Source organism: Paralichthys olivaceus, chromosome 1 (assembly GCF_024713975.1).
Source record: "Paralichthys olivaceus isolate ysfri-2021 chromosome 1, ASM2471397v2, whole genome shotgun sequence".
NCBI classification, from domain to species: domain Eukaryota; kingdom Metazoa; phylum Chordata; class Actinopteri; order Pleuronectiformes; family Paralichthyidae; genus Paralichthys; species Paralichthys olivaceus.
This window is the reverse complement of record NC_091093.1, coordinates 15,694,134-15,708,644: the sequence shown is the minus strand read 5'-3', so window position 1 is coordinate 15,708,644 and position 14,511 is coordinate 15,694,134. Positions and strand designations below refer to the sequence as shown.

The 14,511-nt window shown below is 39.0% G+C and overlaps 1 protein-coding gene across 1 annotated transcript in view; it reads right to left on the bottom strand.

The window, feature by feature from the left end:
• Window positions 1-2,330: 2,330 nt before the first annotated feature.
• Window positions 2,331-14,511, bottom strand: part of spon1a (spondin 1a) — a 62,990-nt gene continuing 50,809 nt past the window's right edge. The window contains exons 8-16 of the mRNA XM_020098654.2: window positions 13,838-14,039; window positions 10,835-10,975; window positions 9,502-9,577; window positions 9,083-9,265; window positions 5,207-5,377; window positions 4,945-5,112; window positions 4,501-4,665; window positions 3,346-3,612; window positions 2,331-3,222 (exon numbers count right to left, since the gene is read on the bottom strand). Coding sequence (XP_019954213.2) covers window positions 3,059-3,222; window positions 3,346-3,612; window positions 4,501-4,665; window positions 4,945-5,112; window positions 5,207-5,377; window positions 9,083-9,265; window positions 9,502-9,577; window positions 10,835-10,975; window positions 13,838-14,039 — 1,537 coding nt within the window. The 3' untranslated portion in view covers window positions 2,331-3,058. The remainder of the gene's footprint in view (window positions 3,223-3,345; window positions 3,613-4,500; window positions 4,666-4,944; window positions 5,113-5,206; window positions 5,378-9,082; window positions 9,266-9,501; window positions 9,578-10,834; window positions 10,976-13,837; window positions 14,040-14,511) is intronic.

Below are 14,511 nucleotides of genomic sequence, written 5' to 3'. Positions count from 1 at the left end.
AACCACAGAGTTCCTTCTCACTCCATGTTGTCACATGAATTGAAAGCCCTACAGCAGTCTAAGTCTATATAAGTAATAGCTGTTAAATACTACTTCAACATCTGACCAATGAATTTCCCTCATATAACTATAAGATTACCACTTACTCTCACTTTACAAAAATGAAGGCATATTGAAAGTATATCAATGTGATTAGAGCCAGATACACCATGTTTATGGAAAACTTGTTTGACATGTACTTTGACTTTTTTAGGTTGGCCATTGTCCCATCCCCTAACATGGAGAGGGCAAGGATTATAACCTATGCTACAGCCAGCCACCAAGGGGGTCTGTGTAAGTGGTCTGAGGAAATTGTAAAAAAAAATGTGAAGAAATTAATTTAGCGTGTTCCTGAAATATCGTGTCTAGAGGCAGCGTTGCAGCCAAATCCAATAAAATTGAAGTAAATGTGGACGGAAATGGCAACCAAAAGTGAAAATAAATAAATAAATAAATGAAAATGCCTCCATACTGCTCTGGTGGTGTCATCTAAGAGTCTGTTAGCCCCAACGTTCAAATTCGACCTGAAACAGCGTCATGTATACCATGTTTGTAGTCTAAATTACCTCTGTTATCCTCCTCTGGAACCACGTGGAAATTTAGGCTAAAAACATTTAAGGTGTGCTTATCATTTATGTAGTTTATATATTATTTGAGGGTTGTAGTTGCCTAATAGCCTGTATTCATTTGCAGGTGTATCCACTAAACTGACCAGTGTGCCCTTAGATTCTGAGTCTCCAACAGGTTCACAACTGTTTCTTGTACCCAGCTTCTATCCGTCGTTACATCTGCACATAGACATTCATAGTTGAAAAGCTTTAACTAAAGAAAACGCCTCTCTGTTACAGATTAGGTTTCATGTGTGATCATCAGCAGTCTGATCAGTATTTGTGACTTGAAGGCAAGATGCAAAATCTGTAGTTATGCATAATATATTACAGACGGATGATCAGTGTTTGATTAGTTTACTGAAAAAGATTTCATACATAAACACACCGTACACTTCTTCCACTGTACCGTGTTGTGCCAGAGGTTTTGTGTAGCAGTAACCTACAGCACATGAAACTTATTCTGAGGTACAAAAATAAAACCAGTCTATTAAAAGTTGATGGATCAGCTGAGTAACACTAAAAGATCCTGCCTCTGTTGTATCACAGATGCTTTAGTCACTTTGTCCCCTTATCACAGACTTGATCTGTTTTTATTCCTCCCAGTAACCGAAACCTGGGCGAGAATCAGAACCCCCCTCGAATATAAATATTCATCAACTTGTCCACAGACAGAGGAAGCTCATTATAATATCACAGAGACATGGACGGTCTACTTGCATAACTGCATCCCTGAGATGTTTTTCCAGTCTGATCTTTAGAGCTGCAGCCAGTCTACACAACTGCACCGCACTCGACTGGATGAGGTCCAGAGGGGTTTCCAGTCAGATTACACCAGAAGATAAACAAACACACGACCTTCATCCATTTCTTTTTTAAACCCATGCAGCTCTCGTCGCAGTCTCCACAGGTATTTTCAGTTTTTATCTGCCCAGTCGAGCCTGTAATAACCACCCTCCCTCCACGTTTCTATCGCCTGTAAGTGTGTTGTCAGCTTCCCCCATGTGTAGTTGTGTTGGCATGGAAACAGAAATGGCATTGTGAAGTGTATTTAATTTTTGAACCCTTGTACCCTGAGCTCCACAGTGGGGAGAGCCTGAATATGACCCCTCCCCCATGTTTTACACCAGAGAGGAGTGGTGGTGGTGGTGGTGGTGGTGGTGGGGGTGGGGTCAGAGTCAGATTCCTTCATGCTTTCAGTCAGCGCAGAAAAAAAGCCTCAATGATCTGTAGGGTGTGTGAATGAGAAGTGTGTTAATCAGCTCAGACAGTTTTCAAGTATCATTAACATCCTACATCACCACAAATCAATCTCTTGTTTCTGAATGTATCCTCGATTCGTCACACTGCCCCCTTGTGGCTATTGTGTATCAATGGAGGGATACAGGAGCAAATGGAACAAGCAAGGGTTTGAAGGTCGTTACTGCCATCTAGTGGCAGTGAGAGTGAAAACCTAATTTTATTTATAAAATTTTTGTGCTATCTTCTTTTGCTCTTTTTTCATCTTTAACATTTTTTATTTCTATATCGCTATAGCTGTTAGATCTTTACAAATGTTTCCTAATTTGTCAACTTTTCATTATTAACTTATAGCAAGCACCTTATAACTGGTGCTAAATAAATATGTCATTATTTCATTATCATTGTTATCCCCCCTGGAACACAAATGACAGATCCCAGTGACAAGATGTCACGTTTACTTTTATTGTAAAGGTGATATTATTCCAAAATATTAATATGTTAGAGGAACAGAGATAAAGAAAGGGAAGGGAAGACATCTAGAAAACATCTACACGAGACTTTGGTAAGAATCTTGGGGCACATTCTTATCAAAAAATTCCACAGCAAAAAAAATAACAAACTCTAATAATGCTTTAAATCATATATCATACAATTTGATCATGGTGAATCTACTTGTACAACAATATAGCTGGGTAGAAAGTCAACTGGGCGTTTTGTGTCCTAGAAACAACTGAACAATTGAAGGCATAGAAAACACTGGAATGGTTGGGCACCTGTGCTTTAAAGTCTGGAATATACTGTACTACTGAGGGATACCACGAGATATAGCAGTTCTTTATCTTATCATTAAATCAATTTATAGTTCATAATAATAATGTTCAGGATATATCATTTTACCACAACAAGTTTACAGTAATCTTCTTCTAATCAAAAGAGTTGTATGTGTATCAGAGCTCCTTTGAAAGCACAGAAGAATCAGCGTAGTGTAAATCCAGATGACGATGACTAATCTGAGCCCAGGATTTAACCAATACAAATTGGAGTATGTGCTGTTTCAGCCCTAAACAGATTGCATTAGATCATTGTATAACGTCGTGCCATGCCCCGCCCTGTTGCCAGCCCCCCTATCCCGGCCAGCGTCCACATCAACCCAGATCCTCTACACCTTCCTAGCAGGGGTGCACATTACAAGCCCTGATCTCCTTCCTGTCCTTGCAGCTGGACAGCTGGGCCGTCTTAAACCTCTGCTTCACTGTCATGAGCCGCTCTTGAATACCGCCACCGCAAAGTTTGGTGCATTCTGTCCAACTCGACCACGGCCGCATTTTACAACCTACAGGTGAATATCAGGAAACAGGAAAGAAGAGAAGGTCAGATTAATGTGTCCTTCTCTTTGATTTTTAAACATTTATTTCCGTGGTTTTAAGATCTGACTGAAATGAGAGTGGATACCGACCTGGATGATCAGAGGTGACCTCAACTCTGCCCTGTTTGCTCCTCCTCTTCTCACGCTGTTCCTTGCGTCGTTTCTTCTCGTCGCTGTTTGCTTGTCCTCGGTTGCACTTCCTGATCTTACACTTCTTCCTCTGGATAGTTTCCTGACAGGGGTTTCCTCCAAACTGTGGCTCCAGATTTACCATGCGTGTGCGAATGGTATGACCCTTCCCACAAGACTTGTTGCACTCAGACCACTCGGTCCACTCTGACATGACGCAGTCTGTGGCTGAGGAGGCACAAATGGACAGAAAGAGACAGAGGCCATTGTGGCAGAGTAGAAAACTGACATAATGGCTGTAATTGATGAGCTAGGAGGAGACAAAGTGAAGACAGTCATGTGTATAAAATTATATATATTATGATATATTATATTATATAATATTATATATGAATCCATGGGATTATACTGTGTTTTATTTTGAATTATATAGTAGCACAACAGAGAAAATGCTGACATGAAGAAGAAAACAGATACAGATTCAACAGATTCTGCATACTCACATGAAGAGGGACTTTGGGGCCAGAATACTTCTGGTTTCACTTTCAAGACTAATTTATGTGCATCCATATGCATATATATATATATACTGTATATAGAGATGATAAATAAAAAGTATATCCCAACCAAAACTGGACTGAATTTGAGATGCAGTTTAAAAATCTAATAAAAATAGATCAATACAATACTTTTTATATATTTATTTCAACAAAAGCATACAGATGCCACAAATGAGTTTTTTTTAATTAAATGTGATGTAAAAAAAGTGGGTGGGTCATTTTTCAGTTTTTTGATTATTTTGATATTTTATGCATCAGGAATCTCACTTAAAATGACTCAGATCTCTTGAGTTGTTTGCTGAATGCAACAGGAGTTTTAATTTGATCTTAAGACCTAAATTCTGCACATGGACTCACTGGTCATCTTCACCAGCCATCTCTGCATCACTGCCGATTTAGATACACAGAACCGTGGCGGTTTCTTCCTTTCCCTGTCCTGTATGTTTGTGCGCATAAAGACACTACCTTGTATAATAAAGCTTAAATTACCATTAATTTACATGAATTTACATACAAACAGTATGAGGTTGTGTTGATTGGGACGTTTATTACTTACGACACTCTGGCAGCATGCACTTCTCCACCTGTTCTAACTCTTCTGTGCACTCTCCCAGTTCCACAGGGGACTTGAGCATGCGCTGTCTCGTCCTCAGCCCCTTGCCGCACGTCACACTGCAGTCGCTCCAGTCAGACCACGGAGTCAGCATGCAGGGGATTGTGTCTGTAGAGCAGGAGTCGCTCAGTGACACACACATACAGCCAATTACAGATAACATGATGGTTTAATGTGGTCATATCGCAACACATCTAGATTAAAAGGGAGTGGATCAGGTCAAGTTTGTGCTTAAATATACTGTCAGAGAGAAGAAAAAAAAATGTCCTCCATGACTTTGGAGAGTTTACATTACCACAACTTTGCTTAAACTTTACCACCTTGCTTAACAGGACCTTTGTCGGTTGTGTCAGGAGTTTGTGCTCCTCGAAAATTGCTCCTACTCACGACATTCTGGCATCATGCAGTTCTCCACTTCTAGAACCTCTGCCCCGCAAATGGAACCATCTTGAGGAGGCATCTTCACCCTGCGCTCTCTCCTCTTCTTGCCAAGACCACAAGTGGCACTGCAGACGTCCCACTCACCCCACTCTGTAACCAGGCAACTGCTGGGAGCTAAGGCCAAAAGAGAGAGGCAGGGTAAAGCCTCAGTGCCATCTACATTAGGACTATAGTATTAAACTGTGTCCATGGAGAAGAAAAAACCTACAGCATTCCTCATTGACCACACAGTTTTCAGTCTCCTCTGTGGGCAGGGTGCAGACCGAGCCATCATCAGGAAACTGTTTGACGTAACGCTCCCTGGAACGTGTGCCCATTCCACAGGATAAGCTGCACGGAGACCAGGTGAGCCACTCTGACATCATACAGGTGGAAGAATCTAAAGAGTCAAAGAGATTGATGTCGGCAAACATTTTGGTGAATGACAAAGTGATTTAAAGGCACAGGAAACTCATACTTGATTTGAACTTGTGTTAATTACCTCCTTTTTTCACTTTCTTAACTATGTGAGATGGGGCATTTTTTTAACGATTTCTCAGAGAATAACTTATGAATCTTGATGAAAGAAATCAGGTATGTGAAAGTGGACTGATATTTATGAGTGTGTGCAATTTAGTGGAGATCCAAATAAAAAAAATTGCATTTGGTTGCTTATTAGGCTGAACACAATCAAGCTGCACTGGACTGATTTCAGTTCAGTTTGTTCAGAACTAACCAGTGTAATATACAGTCAGTGCTTATGAGACTTGTCTTTTACCTTTATAGTATGTGCCCATGTTGTGTTTTACCAAAAATGAAATGTTGCTTATTATTATTTGTTATTTAATGGTTTTCTTAAATGTGATATGCTTTCCACAGTACACCACAATAATTAACTTTTAGATTAAAGATCCATACGAGAATGAATTACCTTGTGTTTAAACCATTTACACCAAAGACACACCCCATTGACTAAGGTTTCTTGTGTCATTATATGAGCCTCTGCATTTTATTTTACTATGCAATAAAATGTAGAGGCTCATTTGCACAGGAGCAAAAGGTCAAGTAGGGATACAGGTTCTGCTCAATAAAGCAGTGGTAACTAAACTGAAGACAGTGGCTGTAGTGTCTGATCTAAGAGCACAAGGAACAAAACGTTATTTTCTTAGTTAATTTAAAAATGTTCAGGAAAGAAATCTGGGTTCTGTGATGCCTTTGATTCTGAGGGAACCTTTCTAGTCGGGCATTAGGCATGTACATTTTAAACATACAATGGACATGTCGTTGTGCACGTGTTCATGGTACAGGTGAGGGTGTGAACTCTACAGATCAGTATAGTAAACAACACAGTTATTCCAATCCACTGCCTTAATTATTCCGCTACATTCCAAGTTAACAAGCACTTCCTTTACGCTGATATGAGCATACAAACATAAATATATATATATATACAGTATATATATATATGTGTGTGTGTGTGTGTGTGTGTGTGTATACACTATGGACTTATTCTGTCCTTATCTTTATTTCTTACTTTTTACACTGTTCATATGTTTGATGTTGATCAAAACAACTCTCACAGCTAAAAGAAGGCAGGAATGCAGTTAATGTAGGCTCATTAAAAATGCCCAGGTTCCGCAGCATAAAAACAAACTGATTTTCTTTCTTGTCAGCATAAATGTAGGGAACAGACGGGGAGGAAAAAAAAAAAGGAAAAGTCTTAGATGTTGGGGGATTATCTGATTTCATTTACGCCTGTTATCTTAGATTAGACAACACATGCAACCGATGAATCACTGCCAGCTCTTCTCCACATTCCTCTCTAGCTGCACCTGCAAGAATGATGATAGTGTTGAGTTGACATACCCACTAATGAAAAGTTAATTTAACTAGTAATGCAATAAGTTGCTGCAGCTTTAACTAAGCATAATCAGTAGTTGTTTCAGGCTCAACATTTACAGTTTAACCATGAACTTAATCATAAATAATTACAAAAAACATAAATATATAGAAAGTGAATTAAACAAATAAATATATTGTTTATGTTAAACATACATGCACATCTTTGCATTCTTCATTCTAATACAAAAAATGTATAATATTAGCGTATATATCATGAACGTAAATAGGGAAATCAATATGACTCTAAAAGGCTCAAATTGACTCTTTTTATCAGCCAACTGATCTACTGGATCAGTCAGGCACTAATGTCATCATTGTGTTGTGGCTGTGGTTCAGGAGCTAAAGTGGTTCCTCAACTAATTGTAAAGTTGTACCTTGAAGTGCCTTTGATGGTTTGACAATCACTGAGTGAGTTTGAATTTGAGCACAAAGCCCTTTGATAGGTCAATTAGATTGAAGAGCTGTATAACTGCAGTCCATTTATCATTTTGAGACAAACTGTGTCATTCAAACTATTCAGTCATGATTTTACCATCATTAAATCTGTTTTATAACATCCTGCAGACAGCAATCAAACAAATCAGATTCAACTGTCAAATAATTGTTGTAACCATCAAAACCATAAAAACAAATTGTGAGAATGCGAGTATGAAAACATCAGTGAGCCCAAATGATGTTCTTAATCCACAGAATGTGCACACTGGTTATTGATTAATAAAGGTTAGGGTTAGGGTAAGACCAATAAGCAATGTTTTTGAGAATGTTATTCATGGTCTGGTAAGATTTGAGCTTGAGTATGCAGAAAAAGATGTAGATAATAAATATGAAGACAGAGGCATTATTTGTTTTGTTGGCTCTTCACTCCAGCTCACTGAACTTGTAACTGAAGCATTTTTGACTTTATTGACAGGGCAGTTCAAGCATAAAATGGGAAAAGACACTGGAGGAAGACGTGCAGCAAAGAGCCGGGTGAGAACCGAACCCCTGGTCACTGAGGGAAGACTCAAGCCTCTGATTATCCTCTTTAATTAGAGGAGATTTAGAGATCAGATAAAATGAACCATGTAGTAACTACAACACATTTTAGACACAGATATCCATAGTTATGCCAAGATGTGCTTTTAGTGCTGTTGATATGTGAGGGCAGTCTGCCAAACTACACTGAGGAAAGACTGCAGTATGCATGTGCTCTGCTCAGTTACTTTTTCAGCAAATGTAATTGGAATCAATGAGCATTAGGCTTTGGCAAAGGGACGAATACATTGATCAATGGGCTGAATCTATGGCCACTGTATTTTTGGCTCATTCCAACACCGTGTTTATCTGACTCTTTCTTTAATCTAATTTTATTGTGGTTGTTTATTCTAATTCATTTTCTGTACATTTATATGTCTGATTTTATTCTACTCTAGAGATGAAAACTTTTCATCGTTTTCCCCTGTAAAGCACTTAGATCTAAAAGATGCTGTATAGACTAAAAAGTTAGCATATAACTATATAAAGTTTTTTATGATTGTATTAATATTCCCGCATGATCAGCATTCAAAGTATAAACATGACACAAATAATTAACCTCCAGGAAAAACAATCTGTGAGCCATTAAACAGGCGATAAAAGGATTCTTTCACTGACAGGATCATTTAATTTAATCATCTATTTTAAATGATTCTCATAAAACATTTATATTTGAGTCACAGACTGACTGACCCACATGGACTCCCAACATGCTGCCTTTGGCAAATATGTACGTGCAAAACATAGAGGAAATAAAAAGTCCAAGAAATTAAACCTTGAACACGTAGCAGACATTTCCTGAGTGAGTCACTCAGCATTTCCAAAAATATAATTAACAGCCATATGTAATTAAACTTGAACTGCTGTAAAATTCAAATTGCTGCCATATAGGAGTGTCTTCTTCACCTCTATTGTGCAGTTAGATTCTTAAAGGTGAACGGCACATTGAACATTATCGATACGAAAAAGGCTGGTTTTAAAACATTCCCTCATTTTTTAGGGTTGATATATTCTGGAGACAATTATCCTAAAACTTCAATGAAAATACCAAAGAAATTAAACTATTTGATACAGGGCCTTCAGTGGATGCTGAGTCTTTAGGAAACTTGAATTATTCTGATTGTTTTTATAGAAGTTTATTGTTTTCATGGCAAACCCAGCGACCTTCAGTCTTTGGAGAGATACTCACCCTCATCACTACATCCAGGACCCATGCAAGGCTCAAAATCCTGAGTGTGTGGGCAGGACACACTGAGGTCCAACTGGGCCTTCAGCATCCGCTGCCTCATCCGCTTGCCCTTTTCACAGGTAGCAGAGCTGCAGGCAGACCATGGAGACCAGTTGGAGTAGATGCACGTCTCAGGGGTATCATCTGCACGATAGTAAAGGGAGTAAAAAGCAAGGTTATTTATACTCAAACACAAGGTGATTCCACTGTAAGTATGGAAATACATAAACAATCAAGCTCAAGGGGACATCAAAATATAACTTAAGACAAGAAAAACAAGAAAATAAAGTGTTGGAATGATTAAAGATAAGATAACAATCTGTCTCTGTTAATTATGTTTAAATGTTAAATGCTGAGAGAGAGAGAAAAGGAATCCAGACCTTCCTCTTTCTCCTCCTGGGCAATATCTGCTACAATGTCGTCCACATTGTCCGGCACAATGTTGCACTGTTCACCCTGTGACACACATACACATACAGACAGTGATATTGCTGCAAAACTCTGCAGTTTTTTCAGTTTGCTCTGTCTGAGTCCTTCTTCTCTCTGCTGTGACTGAAAACAGATGCAACCTGCAGGTAAAAAGGAGGAAGTCCTGGAAATAGAAAAACTAGATATATATTGTATTTTATAAAAAAGAAAAAAGAAAGCACCAAGCCCCCACATCTGCCTCTAGATGTCACTGAAGTACTGCTGACCTTTTATCCTTCTATGGTTCACAGCCAGATTCTAAAGACAACATGTTTCACTTCCCATCAAACTAGATTTCGAGAAAAATTATTATTTCAGAGAGAACAAATTCTGTCACCCGAGATTATTGTTTTAACTTACTTACTTTTCCCAATGGCTTTATTTTTATTCTTTCTCAGAGTTACATCCCATGACTTTTGAGGTATTATCAAATACAATGTTCTGGATATGTAACTACATTTTATCAAAATATTGCTTTTAAATAGTGCTATAAGATGTACGAAGTTATAAACATGATACTCTCTGCAAATACTGTAAATATTTTCAATTTACTTATATTTTATGTTACAAATACATATACATATACGTATATAAGTATATTTATTTTAAAGAACATACCCACTTGTTTGATATTTTTAAAATATGACAAATTACATTTAATAATATAGATACATTTTTATTTTGTTCAGTTCAGAAAATCAGCATAATTGTTAAGAGTCCCAAAGGGTGAGATCAGCAGTTTCTCTGTTGATGGACAGGATTGAACTCATAGTCGTATCTGCTGAACTGTGACAAAGTGTTAAAGATATAAAGAAGGTCTCACTCCCTCTGTTTCTACTTCTGCAAACATTTGTGTGACATACTAAAAGATCTAGTATCTTTATATGTATTCTGATTTTACGTCAGTCAAACTCAGCTTGTTCATCAGTGAAGCAGAGAATCAATAAAGACTGAGAGTGAATGCATAAACAGGAGGCTCAGAGCTGAGATGAAAGTAGAGAAAGATCATTTCAAAATACAAATAAAGAAAGGAATCTGTGACTGACACGAGACAGAATAAAAGTAAATAAAACAGAAAATCCTAACTCAGGGCCTCTAAAGGAAGAGGTACTGCTCTGTGCTGTAATGTGCACAATACATGCAAAGTAATATACAAGGGTTATAAGTTGTAAATACTGTACAGTCTGAATATTTACCATATCTATATTATTTTCGCAGAGAGCTGAAAGATGAAAACAGACTGACCTTTCTTGCAATGCGTTCTACCACCACCCTGGCCACAGGAGTGATAGCGCCCCCCTCAGGATCATAAAACGGGCTCTGTGGATGATCCAGACTGGTCAGGGGACGGATCTTGTTCTGAGGCACAGTGGCCTTGTTGGGAGACTAAAAGAAGAACACAAAAACACAAAACAACAAACATGAGATGAAAGCATGTGGCCACAAAGCGACAGATCTTTGGGATCAGGATTTATTTGAAAAAGTACAAAGAGCGCAGAGTCGCTCAAAGTTACACAAGTCACACAGAGGACAACACTCAAAGTCAGAGGAGCAGCTGTGGAGGAAAGCTATGGTTTATATGGGAGACGCTCTTATTAGTCAACAGTAAAGGTCTGCCAGCATGTGGTTGATAAAGGCACCACCGCCAGAGGCTGTCTGGAGGCAGAAGACCAGATCATCCTTCACCCCCCCACTGCGGCCACCCAGAAAACACAGATAGAGCAGTGCTGTTCTTTGTGTTTGTGAGAGCCAGAGGGAAATAGGGAGAGGAGTAATGAGTGGCCACTAATTAAAAGATACAGTAAAAGTAATGATACAAAGGATGGATCTCATTACTCTGTCACAGGCTTGTGCCTTTAACAACTTTGTAACAGGGAGCCAAAGTCCCACTCCACCACCAGAATAGCCATAGTTTCACTTTCCTCTGCTGCACCATGGATTTTTTCTTTCACTGATCTTTCTCCAAAGCTTTAACATGCTTTTTGTCCTCATTCTCAGATGGTTTGTGTCATTTGAGCAAGTCCATCCATCATCTATACCGCTTATCATTTGAGGGTAATGGGGGGAGTTGGAGCCAATCCCAGTTGACATTGGGCAAGAATTGGGGTGCACCCTGGACTCCATGCAAACGCAACAGCAACTGTGCTAACCTTGAATTTACCTTCACTCATCACTGTTGTTAAGGATTATGGAGTTAATGAATGCATCAGACTACAAATGCTGTAGCTGTAGCTGTCTATTTATTTAACCTCTTTTTATTGAAAATCGTGCATTTGGGAAAACTAAGCAATAGAACTGCTGAAGAATACTTGCAGGGAAAGTGATCATTGGAAGACAGTTATAAGTTTATAAGTGTGTTTTGATTTGACTATTTCTTGAATCAGATTATATAAGATTTTGATTGTGCATTTCAAAGTGCTTCAATTGTTAACTGCGTCATGGCGACTGCTCCAACTGCTCACTGTGTTGATGAATGAGCCAAATTAATATGTCAAAGTACAATAATTAACTTCCCGTGGATCACTTTCACCTCACGCAGTGTCTTCGCTTTACGTGTCTTCTAGCGACTTGCCTCAGTAAAAACACCAGCTGCATACCAAACTAAGAATACCTGTGAAAGGTTTTTTCTGTTGTTAAGGATTATGGAGTTATCCAAAAGTAAATGCATCAGACTACACAGTAGATGGGTTTAGAATAATAATACAAATTTGAATTTGATTTGGCCGGCAGAACTAAGAACAGACAATAGTAGTTTTTAACTGTTTCATTCAGGCTTCTATCAGATGACAAAGTCAGTCAATTCATAATATTCAGAGTTCATTCAGATTCAATTCAGAACCAAAACTGAGAGTTTTAAATATCCCTGCTGCCCTTACAGCATAGCTTGACTTAATACATGTAGGCCTCAAAGTGTCTGTAAGCAAAGACAGGTGTGCTATAGAAAGGAGTGTAGTGGGGGGATAAAAAAAAAAAAGAGAGAGAGGAAGGAGAAGAAAAGTGAAATTATTCATGGAGCCAGCCAAACCAAGCAAGGGAGCGCAGTTCATTGGGTTCATCTGTATGCTCTGAGGGATCAGCAAGAGTTTCCTTACATGAGGTCATCAGAGTTTGGTCAAATGCTCCCACACACGCACGCACGCACGCACCCTAATCTAAAGGCGACTAGAGGCTCTTAGCACGCAGCAGACGCCACCTCAGGGTGAGATGGGAGAGGACGAAGTTCGAGGCCTTTAAGGGAGAATTGGATGGGTGATGACACTTAAATTGTTGCAGACTGGCAGTGCGCGAAGAGGTGAGACAGGGAGCAATACTGAATGTAAGCAGGCAGGCAGATGAAGAGGTAGAGGTCGGTAAAATGACAAGATGAAAATGTGAGCGTGAAGAGTACACTCAGCTGAAGATGGGAGTGAAGAGAAAGGTTCTCTAGGGGGTAAGAAGGTGGAGAGAATAACAATTTGCAAGTCTGTGATTGCTACGGGACTGTGGGGTTGTGGCCTGAGTTATGTTTCATGTTTATAACATGAGGGACAAAGACGTTGTTTCTGCAGGATCATAAGAATGAGTTCCTTTTTCCCACTAAAATAATGATAATCTGAAAATTGTTGACTTAATACATTTGGAAACAGTTGATGGGTGTCAAGTAATGTGTAACATTTCAATTTCAGTAATTAAAGACAGTTTACAGTTTTCAATGAACGTATGGTAAATAGATATTTCAGTGTTTGTTGCCTTCATCACAAACACTCAGATAATACACATTACACTCAATGAATCCCCAGAGGTGGATCTAGGATTTTTCTAAATTGGCCCATAAAGGGGCCACGATTTACACAAATGGGCCGATTACATATATCCAACATTAATGTTCTATACGTTGTTCAGTAAGGTGCACATTTAAGTCATTCCTTGTTTACTGTTAGCGCTATAGCTTTGACCAAAGCCACAAATCATTTAATATGTTTGTAAAACATTGTGTCTTGTTCAAGCACATTGTGTTCTTCAAAAAAGATTATAAAATAGAAATCCTTAACAAATTGTAATGTGTATTGCTTGTATTGTTAGTAAGTGACAGGACAGGGGCCAATCAGGTTGCCCCCTGGCCGCACCCCCTGGATCTGCCCCAGTGAAACCCACAACATAACATCACAACAATACAATGTACATTTTTATTCAGTTTGCATGTTGAGGAGCTAATTACAGAGGTGACGCTTTAATTTAGTAATAACGTTAAAATGTTCTTATACTGACCTCATATGTCACCCCACTGTCAGTGCCTGCATCCCAGGGTATCAGGTCCTGGACCACCTTCTGGGACCAACCACACTCCTTGGTGCACAAGTCCTCTGCAGACAGACCCACATTCCAGTCTGGACTGGGCCCCAGCATGGTCAGGAAGGACATGAGGTGACGGATCCGGTCCACTGAGAATTCAGCTGAAGGAGCGGCCCGTCTGAGGAGAGAGCAAGAGGTTCATAGGTGTGAGTGAAGATGAAAAATGGTGATAAATGATCCATAAAATGCAACGCAGCACCTGCTCTTCCTTAAAGGTACAGTGTGTAGAATTTTGTGATATCAAGTGGTGAAGTTGCATGTTGCAGCTGAACACCCCTCACCTCACCCTCCCTTTCCAAACATGAAAAAGAACCTGTGGTAGCTTCAGTTGTCATGAAAACTTAAAAGGTGTTTAGTTTGTCCAGTATGGACTAATGTAAAAAACATGGCAGCCTCAGTACAGAGGGTCCCCTCGATGTAAATATAAAGTTTTTAAATATAACGGGACTATTCTGGGGTAAGGAAAACTACAATTCATGCGAATTAGATGAAACAAACTAGGGAAAAAATCCTAAGGATTACTCTACATTAAATTTATGCCAATAGATCCCTTGTGAATGAGTGAATGCCAACACCAAAGTACTGTCCCC